The 15,987-nt window shown below is 42.3% G+C and overlaps 2 protein-coding genes and 1 pseudogene across 4 annotated transcripts in view; 2 read left to right on the top strand and 1 right to left on the bottom strand.

Moving 5' to 3' along the window:
- LOC124006733 (sarcoplasmic/endoplasmic reticulum calcium ATPase 2) overlaps window positions 1-3,948 on the bottom strand; it is a 46,107-nt gene extending 42,159 nt beyond the window's left edge. The window contains exons 1-3 of the mRNA XM_046316851.1: window positions 3,280-3,948; window positions 820-837; window positions 635-717 (exon numbers count right to left, since the gene is read on the bottom strand). Coding sequence (XP_046172807.1) covers window positions 635-717; window positions 820-837; window positions 3,280-3,397 — 219 coding nt within the window. The 5' untranslated portion in view covers window positions 3,398-3,948. The remainder of the gene's footprint in view (window positions 1-634; window positions 718-819; window positions 838-3,279) is intronic.
- A 3,193-nt stretch (window positions 3,949-7,141) lies between these two features.
- LOC124007056 (tRNA pseudouridine synthase A-like) lies at window positions 7,142-10,279 on the top strand. Of its 3 annotated transcripts, none has more exons than XM_046317330.1 (6): window positions 7,142-7,192; window positions 8,134-8,360; window positions 8,459-8,596; window positions 8,788-8,890; window positions 9,201-9,898; window positions 10,100-10,279. In XM_046317330.1, the coding sequence occupies exons 2-6, from the start codon at window positions 8,169-8,171 to the stop codon at window positions 10,139-10,141; spliced, it is 1,173 nt and encodes a 390-aa protein (XP_046173286.1). In that variant the 5' UTR covers window positions 7,142-7,192; window positions 8,134-8,168; the 3' UTR covers window positions 10,142-10,279. The 3 variants fall into 3 exon arrangements, with proteins under 3 accessions (XP_046173286.1, XP_046173285.1, XP_046173287.1); XM_046317329.1 differs by having other exon boundaries at window positions 7,163-7,641; XM_046317331.1 differs by having other exon boundaries at window positions 7,164-7,361.
- A 1,025-nt stretch (window positions 10,280-11,304) lies between these two features.
- LOC124006608 lies at window positions 11,305-15,106 on the top strand (annotated as a pseudogene).
- Window positions 15,107-15,987: the final 881 nt, after the last annotated feature.

Raw genomic sequence — 15,987 nt, 5'->3', positions numbered from 1 at the left:
GTTATAACACCCCTACTCTTATGATAAGTGCCATGGGATCTTTAATGAGCACAGAGTCCGGACACCTGCTTTATGTCCCATCTGAAAGACAGCATCCTACACACTGCCCTGGAGCACTGGGACATTTTATTTTTTAGAACAGGGACCGACCACACACCCCTCATTCCAATACTGTAACCTAAGACGTAATGACATACAAGTAGGAGCAATAACCAATTATTCCTATAGCACTGGAAAAATGCCAGTTTATTATATTTTTCACCAGAATAAAGTCAGATTATACAGAAATCCATCATGAGGTTGGAGCTGTGGGCATCAGGCCTAATGAATACCTAGGGGCTTGCATTTTCTAAATGGTGGCACACATCCCACTGAATGTGGATCTACCATTTGTCTACCAATCGCTCAGCGCGTTGTTGACATTTTCTGTGCAATTCTACATGTAAAATCCATTCACAAGTACTCTCTGCAGGCAAATGTCATTGGTGTGCATGAACCCTAAAGAAAACCCTATTGAGTATGGTCCGCCTTACAGGAGATTTGCACGTGCCCCAATTATGTTCATACTTATTCTGGACAGATATGAAACTTACTATGATCCTCATGTGCCGGAATTGGGTCGTGTTATACTTACAAAAGATATGCAGGCTGCAAGAAGAAGAATCCTCACAAGCAGATCTTCAAACTGTTCAACCACCAGCTCCCATAAAGATTTTCCTAAGAGGACAAAATAGAGGTTTTGATAGCATCCACTTAACGGGATACCTTCAAATGTGGCATTGAAGAAGTAAACTGAACAAAATTAAACAATTTGCTTACCCTCCTCAGCAGGCAATTCTGCGAATCATCCAAGGGACACGACACCGAAAATAGAGAACAGTGAGAGAAATGTTACTTGAAAACACTCTTTATGCCACTTCAAGACCAACGTGGCTTTTTCGTAACAGGTTAGGATAAGGGTTAGTGAAAAGGCTCTGGGAACCGGCTACGAAAACCACTGAATCAAAGTAGCGTGTAAAGAGAGTGTCCCGGTGTGTTACGACAGAACTAGCTGGGTTTCTCAACCATATGTGCAGTGGCTTCAGAAAGTATCAGCCTTAAATATTTCACTTCTTGTTGTGTTACAAACTAAATTCAAAATGTATTAAACCGACCTCACCCATCTCCACACAATACACCATAATAACAAAGTGAAAACTAGTTTTAAATATTTTGCTATTGAATTGAAAATTAAATTCAGAAATATCTAACATAGGTATTCACACCGAGTCAATAGGTTAGAGTCACCGTTGGTGACCTTAATAATAATTATAATAAATGCCATTTAGCAGACGCTTTTATCCAAAGCGACTTACAGTCATGTGTGCATACATTCTACGTATGGGTGGTCCCGGGGATCGAACCCACTACCCTGGCGTTACAAGCGCCATGCTCTACCAACTGAGCTACAGACCTTACAGTCTAAGAGCTTCACACACCTAGAATGTAAAAAAAAAAAATAATAATGTTTTCAAGCTCTGTCAAGTTGGTTGTTGATCATTACTTGACAGCCATTTGCAAGTCTTGCCATAGATTGTCAAGTCAATTTAAGTGTAAATAGTAACTAGGCCACTCAGGAACATTCAATGTCATCTTGGTAAGCAACTGCAGTGTGTGTGTGTGTGTGTATGTATTGTACATACACTTGGCCTTGTGTTTTAGGTTATTATCCTGCTGAAAGGTGAATTTGTCTTCCAGTGTCTGTTGGAAAGCAGACTGAACCAGGTTTCCCTGTAGGATTTTGCCTGTGCTTAGTGTAACGGATGTGAAATAGCTAGCTAGTTAGTGTTGTTCGCGCTAAATAGCGTTTCAATCGGTGACGTCACTTGCTCTGAGACCTTGAAGTAGTAGTTCCCCTTGCTCTGCAAGGGCCTCTGCTTTTGTGACGCGATGGGTAACGATGCTTCGAGGGTGACTACTGTTGATGTGTGCAGAGTACCTGGTTCGCGCCCGGGTATGGGCGAGGGGACGGTCTAAAGTTATACTGTTACATTAGCTTTATTAGGTTTTTTTATCATTAAAAAAAAACTCTGGTCCTTGCCGTTGACAAGCATACCCACAACATGACGCAGCCATGCTTGATAATATGAAGTGTTACTCAGTAATGTGTTGGTTTTGCCCCAAATATAAAACTTTCTATTCACAACATAAAGCGAATCTTTCCCAAATGTTTTGCAGTTTTACTTTGGTGCCTTATTGCAAACAGGTTGCATTTTTTTGAATATTGGTATTCTGTACAGGCTGCCATTACACTCTATAATTAGGTTTGTGCTGTGGAGTAACTACAATGTTAAGCCATCCTCAGTTCTTTCACAGCCATTAGACGCAAACTGTTTTAAGGTCACCAGTGGCCTCTCATTGTGTCATCCCTGAGTCGTTTCTGTTCTCTCTGGCAACGGAGTTAGGACACCTGTATCTTTGTAGTGACTGCATTGATACACCATCCAAAGTGTAATTAATAATGTCACCATGCTCAATGGGATGTCTTTTTTTTTACCCATCTACCAATAGGAAGCATTTGAAACCTTCCTGGTCTGTGGTTGAAATTCACTGCTCGACTGAGGAACCTTAAATATAATTATGTGTGTGGGGTAGTGATGAGGTAGTCGTTATAAAACGCATGTTAAACACCATTATTGCACACAGAGGGAGCCCATGCAACTTTACACATTTTTACGATTGCCATAACAAAAGGGGGCTAAATATATTCCAGCTTTTCATCTGTACATTTCTCAAAACATAATTCCACTTTGACGTTAAGGGGTATTGTGTATGACAAAATCTCAATTTGATCCATTTTAAATTCAGTCTGTAACAACTAAATGTATGTGTGTGTGGGGGGTGGGTCTCAAGCGGTGTGAATACTCTATCCAGGCATTGATACATCTTGGAGTTGGGAAAAATTCGACAACTGAACATGAAACGTGTTCCGGTTTAAATTTTTAAAAAATCAAATGGGAAATTACATCTAGATAGACGTGGACTGGGTGAACTAAACATAGGAATTTTAACATCGTTTAGAATCGGCAGATCATTACAAAAATGTGCAACATTTCGTTTCAGTTTACATAAATAATTTCAGTCGTTTTGTGTGTGGTTTTAACACAGTTCATTGTCAGCCTGAACACGCTCGTGACGTCAGCAGCGTGCCGGTTGCTTAATAATGCTAACAGGCTAACAGGCTAACAGGCCGTTGCCAGGCAAAGGGATATCACATTTCAAAAAAACATGTTTACTCACCATTAGGTCCCCATTTTTCCCGCTGCCTCTTCACTTGGTCTACACCTAGACCTGTGCTTTCGTTCACGTTGAAGTGACTGTAAACTTCCTCCACCGTCTTTGTGTGACCGTTCTCCATGGTGAGTAGCCGCTCGAGGAAACACTAGCTAACTTAGCCGTCCAGCTAACGTAAAGCGGCTAACTTAGCCGTCCAGCTAACGTAAAGCGGCTATCTAGACAGTTAATTTGAAGAAACCTCAAGAACCCCACTGATTCTTCACTTATTATGCGTCTTCTCCCAACTCACGCTGCCGAAAATGCAGAACAATCTCGAAATGTATGTTATCCCAAAAACGTCTGTAGCTAACTTAATAAATAAAAAAAACTGGCTAGTGTAATGACTGCGTTAGCCCTCCTCGCCACTTGTTACGAGAGCAATGCCTTACCCCCGCACAACAATGAAATATGGATAATTCATAGCTACCACCATCAAAACTATATCATTTTTAACGGAGCAATAACTTAAGAAGACATGCGTAGTATAAGTGAATGCAAGGCGGCAGGTCTGAAAGTACTGCCTTTGGTGGATGTCCGCAGTCTATTCCTCCTCGTGTGCTGCTGCGGTTTCACTACTGTCACCATCAGCACCAATCGCATTTGTCCTCTACCACTCCGCGTGCTCCGAATACTGCGCTCGGCGTCCGCATGTGGAATGCGCTTATTGGCTGGAGAGACTCCGGAAATCCCTTTTTCTTCCAGATCTTTCTCCGGTGTCTCTGATCAGCTGACTCTCCTCAAATATATATTGACTGAAACTATTCTCTTCTTACAATATTCTTTTTAATGGTTAGTTGAGCTGATCAGTCTTGGCCCAGCCAACCATTTTGTTAAAATGTCATTTTAAAATGTGATAAGACATTTGGTCTTAATATATATTACAGACCATTAAAATAAAGTATGTGGTATTATTTACAGCATTAATATAACAGCAATATTTTAAAGAGCTAGTCAAACTAGATTATCGGTAAAGTGTTGGCATATATACAAAGTGTTGGCATATATACAAAGTGTTGGCATATGAACAGAGGGGGGGGGGGGGGGGACACAAGTAGATAGGCTTATACATGTCTATGTAATTTAGGGATTTAAGAAAAGTGAACATTTTATGTTGAATGCTCTCTCTTTTCTTGATTTAGCATAGCCCACGACAGCTGACAGCTAGTATTAATCCAAACACAAGTGTCCTAAAGTCAGCAAGACACAAATTAAGAATACCCATTTGATAAGAGCCCAGTTGAAAATTCATGTTATGTTGGAAAGCAGATCTGGGTTGTGAGCTATGATTCAGATAGGTCCGTTTTCTATTGTTTGTACAGGATGGTTGCATTGGTGGACACCAGCATGACATTGTGGGACGTATGGGCTTCTGGAGGTCAATGGCATCTTCAGTGTTTAAATAATAGCATGGTCCGGATTATTTAGGAGAATTTGTGAGAATCCCTCAACGCTGCCTGAAGAAGATTCTTGTAGTTGAAACGCGTTGCAGTTGTATGTCCTTATGTGATGTAAACCATGGGCTGATCTGCTCCTACTTACAGTATATGTATTCTTTGTCAATGTTATCTGTAAATATTTAACAAAAGTGTTCTCCATCGTACTGGCCGCCTACTTGTTTTCTGTCTTGAGAATCCCTCTAAAGAGTCCCCTATTCCCTATTAATTAACAAAAATGTAAACCGTTGACTCTGCTCATGTGAATCATTGACCTGTCACTTCTCCCCCACTCACAATAGTTGTTCTGTCAATCCTGGACATGAGAGGCTGCCTCCTCCATTCAAGGTCACGTCAGTCAGATGTTAAATAGTTCCTCAGCCTCCCCAGTGTGAGCCACTATGTGCTGGCTCCTACTGTAATGTTCAGACCACCAATAGTAAATGGCTTGGATGAAACCCCTACTCTACAGGAAGATGATGGTCAGAGAGTGGAGAGGATGCAGGAACAGCTATCTTGCACAAAGTAACCCACTTTCTACACAAAGCAAGCAGTGGATAGTATTCTTGATTGGTAGGATATGTTCATTCATTCAGTCGTCATGACATCACTAGCCTTTCTGTCTGCAATGGATTCCCCCCAGATACTGGTATTATTAGGGCTGTGAGAGATAAGTCCCATGGCCTGATAGATATGGACATAGATTCAGCACAGGTCACCCCATTGCCCATAGGCTATCTATGGCCATATCAGTGTCTATTAGCAGGCAGCTAAAAATGATACCTGAAATGATGTTGCAGAGTCCTGTGAAGTTCTATTTCATTCTGTTTCATTGAGGGCAGTTTCCTGGACACAGATTAATAATATATAATAATATATGCCATTTAGCAGACACTTTTATCCAAAGCGACTTACAGTCATGTGTGCATACATTCTACGTATGGGTGGTCCCGGGGATCGAACCCACTACCCTGGCGTTACAAGCACCATGCTCTACCAACTGAGCTACAGAAGGACTTAAGCCTAGTCCTGGAATAAAAAGCAAGATCAATACACAATTTAACATGCTTTTTAGACCAGGATTATGCCTAATCTGTGTCCAGGAAACTGCCCCAAGAAGTCTTGTCTGTACAGAATGTTGTGTGTGAGAATATCGCCTTTGAAAAATTGAGCAGTGATGATTGACATTGGTCCCTGGTTGTGAGTTATACAGGGGTGTGGACTGTAGTAAGAGATGGTTTCTTTCTCTTGCAGCTGGCTATTGTCTGCTTGAGATTGTGGTTATTTATAGATACTGTGACATGGTTCAGCTGATGTGGGGTTGTTATGGCGATCTGCCAATTAACTTGTCCCAGACCCTTTTTTTGAAATGGCAGTAGATGTTTAATGCACATTACTCTAATACAATGTAAAGGTTAATTAAAAGCTAAAGGTTATTGGTGTCTTATTGATGTTCAAATGAAGGGAAGTTCATCATAAACAGTGAGTCCCCAGGATCAGTGTTGAGAGACACAGACACACTGACTGTTGTAGATTTCACATCACTGTAAAATATCATGTCATGGCCATTATCTCAACAAACAATTGCCATCTGTTAGGTGAGTTTACTTTGCATTCTAACATTATCGAAAACCTTTCTGTGATTTTATTTGACTCCGGGAAGAAATGTACATAGACCGCCGCCATGCACGTTTGATGGAATTGAGCCCTCTGGCCCTAACTCTTCAATGGGCATATATCTGTGCTAATCTACTGCACTCTAGTGGACATAGATAGTGCACTAAAATAGGGAATAATAAGGCATCCAAAATGTGTGTACTGGCAAATAAACATTTATTAATAAGATGCTTTTGTTTAAACTGTTTGGTAACAAATATTGAAGTGAACATACCAGTTGTAAAATATTCAAAGGTAACAATAACAAAAACAACAAATCCATTGGGATTTTACATCAGGGTGAGGGATCCTAAGAGCATCCCTGTGAGTAGGCCGAAGTCAATAGAGCGTGATAGGAATAACATGTGCTTCAGTAAGTTTTAGCATTTATAGCCATGGTTGTCAATTGTACTGTAGAAATTTAGCGAAAGTCACAGAAATAGAGGTTGTGGTGGCAGCAGCAGAGAAGTACTTGGGATTGCGAGGATTTGCTGCATAACATCTGCAAGGGGTGTTGAGTGGTAGTGTTATGTCCTCTCAGTCTGGAGTAGGACTAGATAGGGTTGAATAGTGAGGTGGGTGGCGTTTTTTGTTGTTGTTGAGAGGTGATGCCAGGGCAATTTTTGTAAATAATATAATGTAGCTAGACCGTTAATGGCCCCACACACCAGTACAGTAGGTGGTGGTGTATGCAACCTAAAAGTTGAATGCGATCTGCCAAGCAAATCCCAAAGAAGAAGAAGAAGAAGGAGGAGTCAGTTTGTCAGAAAGCCACACGAAGAAGAAAGGTCAACGTTGATCTTGTCCATGTGTTGGTCAGCGGTAGTTAGCTAGCTAGCTACTTGTAAACGGGTTTCATCTTGCATTTTTTGTGATTGTACAAATGTCGTAACTGGATAAACTCCGACTTTGTGCTATAAGCAAGTCGTGTATTTAACGATTGTTCGTGGATCACTCGTGAGTCTCCTGCAAATTATTTGTTTAATCTTATAGCAAAAGTGTTATTGCTAGTCATGGTAGCTAGCTAGCTAACCATAGGAAATGTCTTGTGATAAAGCTAGTTTAGTTAACCAGCTATCGTTAGTGATTCAGCTAGCTATCTCCTAATTTTGATCTTCAGAACTTTAACATTATCATAAAGCTTGTTAAACTTCTGAACATGCAATGAAGACATGAGCAATGCAGAAAATTCGAGCCTTGATAGCAAGTCCACGAGTGTTGAGTATCAAAAGCAACGGTAAGCCCAATTTAGTTAAATTAGCTGACTATTTCGAGGGAAAGTCAATTTGAGTATGTCATCGATATTATAGTAGCTGGCGCTCTAACTTTAACTCGTGTTAAGCGGTCAAGTAATGATGACCATTTGTTGGCACCTCCTCCAGGGAACGTTAGTCCTGTAGATGTGACATTATTGGAAGGATGTCACCTGTAGTGATGAACCGTATTGTATTTACATATCCATACCTTTTAGATTAGTACTGATCCACGTTCACTACAGTACCTATGGTGAAGGTTACAAGTATTGATTTCAGCCCAAGGCTGGATTTAATTTCAGAAAGTTGTTCACTCCCCTTATCTGAAAATCACATCTGAGATCAAGGAATTGTATATGTGGAATAACTCTGTGTGAGTGCACACTTACCCTGGTAGTGAATGAACAGGGCTGAAATGTCATAACGTGAATGAAATACATACCTTCACTCACTAGCTATTTTTTTTGTGTTATCAGGTTGGCTTTACAAGTGTGCAGGGATAAGGTGGATAATGAGTGAAGAGTCAGGGAATGTGCAGAACAAGCCACTGAAACGAGTGGAGGAGGGAGATGGAGAGTCGGGTGAGCACATCAGAAAGAAGCTCAAGTCTGATGTAGAACAGACTGGCGATGAGAGGAAACACCCCAAAAGAAAAGTGGTCCTGCTTTTGGCGTATTCAGGCAAAGGTTACTACGGTATGCAGGTTGGTATTAACCCTCTTAATCTTTCCATAAATCGTATCCCATGTGTTTTTAAACAAAATTGCTACTTTCTAAATTCTTAATCTGTTTTGTGTTTCAGAGAAATGCTGGATCTTCCCAGTTCAAAACCATTGAGGATGAGCTGGTTACAGCACTGATTCAGTCTGGGTGCATCCCAGACAACCATGGAGATGATATGAAAAAAATGTCATTCCAAAGATGTGCAAGAACGGACAAGGTATGGGAGACAAACATGGAAAGGGCTTAGTTTCTGTCAGCACAAATTCGTCCCTTTAGCAAGTCGTCTTACATACCTGTGTTTTATACCTGATGTAATGGCCTGCACGGGACAAGACATGCACTGTGTGTGGCCTCAAACACAAATGGATTATTACCTTGCTTTGTGATCAGCACCATTTGTTTTGTCAGGGTGTTTCTGCAGCAGGTCAAGTGGTCTCTCTAAAACTATGGATGATTGAAGACATAAAGGAAAAGCTCAACTCCAATCTTCCACCACAGATCCGAGTGCTGGGTGAGATCGCACTGCTTCCAGTTAAAAGTGTTGGAGATGAGCCTAAACCCTTCACACGGAAGCCCATGGTGTCACAATTAAGAATATGTTCTTGAAGTTTAGGTGGTTGCTTTTGGGAAGTCATTGATTCCACTTTTTGTGAAAATATGTTGGACGTGGGATGACAATGGAATTGTTCATTGTCTCATGCTGTTTATTCTGCTTATTGTTTTGAATATATACTTCTTTTTTTTCTCTAAAAAATAACTTATGTCGCTTTGGTTACCAGTGTGGTTCCACATAGTTTGTGATATTTCTTTTGTCCCGGTAGGTCTGAAACGAGTGACTGGGGGCTTCAATTCTAAAAACAGCTGTGATGCCCGCACATACTCCTACATGCTTCCCACTGTGGCCTTCGCCCCAAAAGACTATAGCACTGACAATTCTATTGCATTCCGCCTGGAGCCAGAGACACTGCAGAGAGTCAATTGTCTGTTTGGCAGATACAAGGGCACTCATAACTTTCACAACTTCACCTCCCAGAAGGCCGCGCGGGACCCCAGCGCCCGCCGTTACATCACAGAGATGACCTGTGGCGAGCCCTTTGTGCGCGGCGGCGCTGAGTTTGCTGAGATTACTGTGCGTGGCCAGAGCTTCATGATGCATCAAATCCGGAAAATGATTGGCCTGGTGATAGCTGTGGTGAAGGGTTATTCTGGGGATGAGGTGTTAAAGCGAAGCTGGGGTGAGGAGAAGGTGGATGTGCCCAAGGCCCCTGGGCTGGGCCTGGTGCTCGAGAAGGTGCACTTTGACATGTATAACAAGCGCTTCGGCGGGGACGGCCTCCATGAGTGCCTGGAGTGGACTGAAGAGGAGCAGGCTATCTTGGCCTTCAAGGAGGAACACATCTACCCCAGCATTGTGGAGACGGAGTGCCAGGAAGGGTCCATGGCCAGCTGGATGGCCACACTGCCCATACATGACTTTAAGGCCACTGCAAAAGGGGCTCAGGATAAGGACAGGGGGCAGGTGGGTGAATCCAACAGAATAATATTTGCCAGTTCAATTGTCAGTGGTTGTTTTTTTAAGTCCAACAAAATGTTCAACATTTAGTAGCTTAATCATCAACTAGGAGCAGTTCACACTGAGGAATCATAAAACTGCTGTCTTTTTGGGAGATGCCATCACCCTCTTTTTTTTCTTTAACCCATAAAATGTTTCCATTTTCAGGATGATGATGATGAGGGTAATGGTTCAGATTCTGCACTTTGAAGATTCCAGCGAGTAGAAAGACACCCTTTGCTGTATCTCTCAAGAATGAGCTTTTGTTTTGCTATGGAAATGCATTGTCAATAATGCCACTGATTTTACATAATACGTTTGAATAAACACTTTGTTCTTTAATTTAAACCATTTTAGCGTGAATCCTTTCCAGTAGTAATCTTTAACACACTGTATTTTGGAGGATTTGTTAGCTGGAAGCAGTCATACAACAAACACTGCTTGAGAAGAGACAGGTCTATGATGGGATGCCATGAAATTAATTGTGGTATTTGATAACAATAATGGTTATCAATTATGGAAGTATATTTCAGTACAGTACTTCTAGAATATTTGAGATACTTGGAATATTATTTGGCCATGCCCAGCACAATATACCCACCGACTGCAAGGGTGTGAAATTAGAACTATGTACATCTTTAGGTTCCACAACTGAAAACAATAGGTCAACTTCGGAGGCGGAAGATAGACACAAATTATTATTTAGAGGAGGAAACATGCCAATGATGTGTAAGGCGTTCTTGAGTGTCTTCAGGTATGTAACTAAACAGAAACCGCTAGAGGGGAGACCTGTATGTTGGGCAACTGCCCAAAGAAGACATAGGTACAGCACATCCACTTGTTATGTTGGAAAAGGTCAGTAATAAATGATTCTGTTCTAGTTAAAAACAAGTCAATATGCTTTGATTTAAATGTACAATATCCTCGCCCATTAGGAAATTCTGACAGAGTAACTGTGAAAAGTTTGGACACACCTACTCATTCAATAGTTGTTCTTTGTTTGAACTATTTTCTACATTGTAGAATAATAGTGAAGACATCAAAACTATGAAGTAACACACATGGAGTCATGTAGTAACCAAAAAAGTGTTAAATAAATCAAAACATATTTTATTTTTCTTTAATTAAAGTAGCCACCCTTTGCCTTGACAGCTTTGCAGACTTTTGGCATTCTCTCAACCAGCTTCACCTGGAATGCTTTTCCAATAGTCTTGAAGGAGTTCCCACATATGCTGAGCACTTGTTGGCTGCTTTTCCTTCACTCTGCGGTCCACCTCATCCCAAACCATCTCAATTGGGTTGAGGTCAGGTGATTGTGAAGGCCAGGTCATTTGTTGCAGCACTCCATCACTCTCCTTGGTCAAATAGCTCCAATGCAGGAGAGTGCCCTGTGTTCACTGATGAAGTTTGCCTCCACGGAAGGGAAGTGTCCCCTCCATGACTTGGACTGGAGTGAACACTACAGCTTCCCAAGGAAACTCATCCAGGTAGGGGGTTCAATGAAATATTACATGTTAGTTGCCTTGCGTGAATGTTACACCATTTAAGAGGTCATTAGGGTTCATTGGTATACCAAAGAGGTAAGTTTGAAACTGGACCCAACTGTATTTATGCCATTTAGCAGCAATGATATATACATAATTGTTCAGCAGACATTCATGCGTACATACATTGTTAGTATGGGTGGCCCCAGCAGGAATTGAACACATGATTATTGGCGTTGCAAGCGCCATGCTCTACTAACAGAGCCACGCCATGCTCTACTAACTGAGCCACGCCATGCTCTACTAACAGAGCCACACCATGCTCTACTAACTGAGCCACGCCATGCTCTACTAACAGAGCCACGCCATGCTCTACTAACTGAGCCACGCCATGCTCTACTAACAGAGCCACGCCAGCCACGCCATGCTCTACTAACTGAGCCACGCCATGCTCTACTAACTGAGCCACGCCATGCTCTACTAACAGAGCCACGCCATGCTCTACTAACTGAGCCACGCCATGCTCTACTAACTGAGCCACGCCATGCTCTACTAACAGAGCCACGCCATGCTCTACTAACTGAGCCACGCCATGCTCTACTAACTGAGCCACGCCATGCTCTACTAACTGAGCCACGCCATGCTCTACTAACTGAGCCACACCTGAAACGTTTAGATTTTGTTCGTCTGTAGCTCTGAACAGGCAGTGGTGGAGTGGCTGCTTTCTCAGGAGGACGATATGGCGCTTCTTATCTCCAGATTTCAGCACTACCCTGATATGGAGGATGTGCGTCACTACGTTTTGAGCTCCGTCCGCGAGAACGTGAGCAGGGTGATGGACAGAAACAAAGGGGTGAGCCCCAACATGGCCTGGTGTCTGTGATTGGAGGTTCTAAATGAGATGGTTTATCGTAGCTTGTTTAGTTGTCTATTTTATAGCGGTTATCCATTGTAAAACATTCTTCACTCTTTTCTCTTCCATCACCTCGGTTGACCTGTGCTCCACACCTTCGCTCAGGTGTTGGACTGTGTTGTCTGACTGATGTTGTTGGTTTAGAATGGTCTTGTCTCTTCAGGCAGTGATGCCCATTTACCAGAACAATGTTTTCACTCTACTGTCCAATGTTAACAGGCCTAGCCAGGAGTGAGAACTCACCAACTTCCTGGTTTAACAGGAAGGTCAGCCCCTTCCAGCTTGCTGTTGTGCTCTTCTACTATATATTAAAATATAACAAATATTTTTTTTGTAAATTGTATGCAACAATTAGAAATTGGCCATGTTATTCCGTTGTTACTGCAAGGGGCTCAAGAGTGTAAAGGTGCCATTAACTTATCAGAGTGGCAGAGATGCCAAATTCTCTGGACGCCTCTTCCCAATAGCTAAACACCTGAAGCTTCGGGACATGTGTAGGGATTCTGACATGTTTTACGTAGCTGCTGCTCCTTCCTCTCCGCGGCCATTATCGGACGTCTTTGTCTGTGTAGCCTATAAACTTGGACATGTTATAGAACAAACTTCTGTCCGTAACAGTAGGTAATTACACATATAAGCACGACACAGACATGCAGTCTTTTTTGCAAACAATGATTGAGTTATATTATTAGCCTAAATGATGTAATGAACAGCAAAATCACTAGCATATGTCAATCTGCTATCCCCCATAGTAGAACAATTGACCTTTTGGTCAGCTTGTCGTTCTGTGCGAGAAAGAAAAGGCCTATTCCAAACAGACTCTGGTACAGCTGTGGGATGATAGATCCCAAATTCATACAACCAGTAGGCCTAGGCTACACCCCAAAATTATTTATTCGCATTAAAAGCAGAGCACAAGGCAGTAGGATACTCACAAATGTTCATTCCATAATGCAATTAACGGGAAAACACCATTGTGAGCGGTTTCATGTGACAGATGAAAATACCCGATAGAAATGTTGAAAGGAGGGAGATCTAAAGATGCAACAATGAACATGGGTTGCTAATATCACCAGGATTATGCCTTTGGCTACTGGACAATGAAAGAAAGTTGTTGGGAGAAAAAGGCTACTTGTTTCAATAGCATATGGAAGTCTTTATAAAATAATTGCCTGCACGTTTGGTTGGATTTGGGCTAGACTACTTTGAAGCATGGCGGTTACCTTCAGCCTCACAGCCTTAGCCTTAACTGATTGTGTGATTTTATTGCCACTTGATTCATTCTACAGCTAAAACACGAAGACTGGAAGGAAGCCAAACTAAAAGTAAGCAAAGTCTCCTATCAACAACAAGAAACTGCATTGTTGTGTCTGGTGATAAGTATTTGTATCGCTGTAAGTGTGAATGTAATGATCATCTCTCCTTCCCATCAGGAAGACACGCGTGGCTCTGAGCGGTCGTGGCTTGGGTTTCTGAAGTATAAGGTATAAGGTCAACTATAACATATAGACCACCTTGTTTGGACAGGAGTCTGCAGCCCAGAATGACATTTTCCTTCTCATGTCTGTCTGTCGCCCCCTGTAGTTACCCAACAGCATGTACAAGAAGGTGCTGGTGATCCTCTGTGACTCGATCCTGCCCCACATAGCAATCCCACACTGATGATCAACTTCCTGGCTGCAGCCTATTGTGTTGGAGAGTTGGGTTTCCATTGTCTGTTTTCATAGACTGTTCTATAGAAGACAATCTGAGTTGATGCTATGCTGTACTGAGAGCAGACCTCTCTTTCATGCTTACTCCATTAACTATCGATGACTGGCATTTCATCCTCACATTTGCTGTAAATTTGTTTAACAGTCAACAACACCTTTTGTCCATTGTGTCTCATCTTTCTCTCAAAGTCACCTGCCAGTCTACTTGGTAGCAGCGTTTGACAAGGGTCTGTCCCACCTGGCCCTGCCTGCTGCCTTGCTCATGGTACTGCCCTTCATCTACAACCTGATCCGCCTCCATCCTGCCTGCTGAGTCCTCATTCACCGCCCCAGTGCAGCAGATGGTAGGGTGTTCCCACTTCACCCCATACACTCACCTGTCTGGAGATGGGAATGAATTAGATACTGATTGTAATGTTGTGGTGGGTTTACATTTAGGCAAAGTCTCAAAGGGCTTTCCAATAGACAGCAGATTGTTTGTCATTTCACGTGTGTGTGCTTGAACAGAAGCCTGTGATGACCCCTACCTGATGGAGGAGGAGGACCCCCACCCAGTGCCATGCCCTGGAAAGCAGCCTGTGAGCTAAAGGTATGTAGGGATATCCAGAGAAACACACATGATCCATAGAGATGAACACAACGAAATCTCACTCATTGCTCTTAACTTTTTACTCTTGCTTTCCTCCTGAGTATAGACTCTTCAGAAGCATTGCCAGCCTGATGTGGCCAAGGCTGCCATGGCTATCAACAAGCCCCTGTCACAGCAGGAGGATGACATCAGCGAGGTCCTGGAGTTATCAACCTATGAGGTGAGGTTTTATTGGTTGGTTAGGATATAATGTCTGGTGTGGATTCTTTCTTTGTTATCATTTCTTTGCATGTATATTTATATTGGTGTTTGTCACCATGTTATTGTTGGAATGTGTTTCCATGTCTGTGCACATAGCGGATGGAGCAGGACCTGAAGCAGAGCAAGACTGTGTCGCTGGAGTTTGACCCTGCCATCAAGCTACTGCAGGGCACTGAAGGAGTGGGGGTACTGGGCCTGCACTTCTCTCTAGAGTAGAGACAAGCAGCACCAGGACATTCATACACCCAGCTCTTTGGACCTCTCTCCAATATCCCCTTTATATTTCAGCTCCACATGTTTCTCTTGTTTTCTGTTTGGGATTCATTGTACTTCAATCATGTGTGTTTCCCGAGTGGCGCAGTGGTGGTCTAAGGCACTGCATCTCAGTGCTGGAGGCATCACTACAGACCCTGGTTCGATCCCAGGCTGTATCACAACCAGCCGTGATCGGGAGACCCATAGGGTGGCGCACAATTGGCCCAGCGTCGTCCATGTTTGGCCGGGATAGGCCGTCATTGTAAATAAGAATTTGTTCTTAACTGACTTGCCTAGTTAAATAAAGGTACAATAAAAAATATAAACCTTAGGAAACTGTGCGCTGTGTTTAATATTGAGGCTTATTGTCGGATAAGATTTACAATGTTTTGTAGATGTTGACATTGGTATTCATATGTGCAATCTCTGTTGGACATGGAATGATACAATATCTATAACCATTTTAAGCAGAAGTCATATAAAGTTTGACAGGGAGGGAGTTGCACTTAAAAGATACATTCACAACTCTATGCACCATGTTTATAATGCATTTCAATGGGCGCATTGAGATATAAAAATAAGGCAATGAAGTTGTTCAGAAATCCACCTAGAGTTTGATCATGATTCTGTTACAGTACATTACACAGTCATTAAGCGTCTTCTGTACAGGGGAGTTTTGTTAAGCGCTCAGATGCTTGGTCTCAGTACGCAGTACGGTTTAGGAAACATAAGGACCGTGTCTTTCATATCAGTCACAAATCATTTTCAGAAAACAAAAGGTTAAATTGATACCCACTTTCACAGAGTTAGTGTACCGGAGGAGGAAGGCACCCATAGCTGTA

Source organism: Oncorhynchus gorbuscha, linkage group LG20 (assembly GCF_021184085.1).
Source record: "Oncorhynchus gorbuscha isolate QuinsamMale2020 ecotype Even-year linkage group LG20, OgorEven_v1.0, whole genome shotgun sequence".
Lineage (NCBI taxonomy): Eukaryota > Metazoa > Chordata > Actinopteri > Salmoniformes > Salmonidae > Oncorhynchus > Oncorhynchus gorbuscha.
Note: the sequence above shows the minus strand (reverse complement) of the source record. Positions and strands in the feature narration are given on the sequence as shown.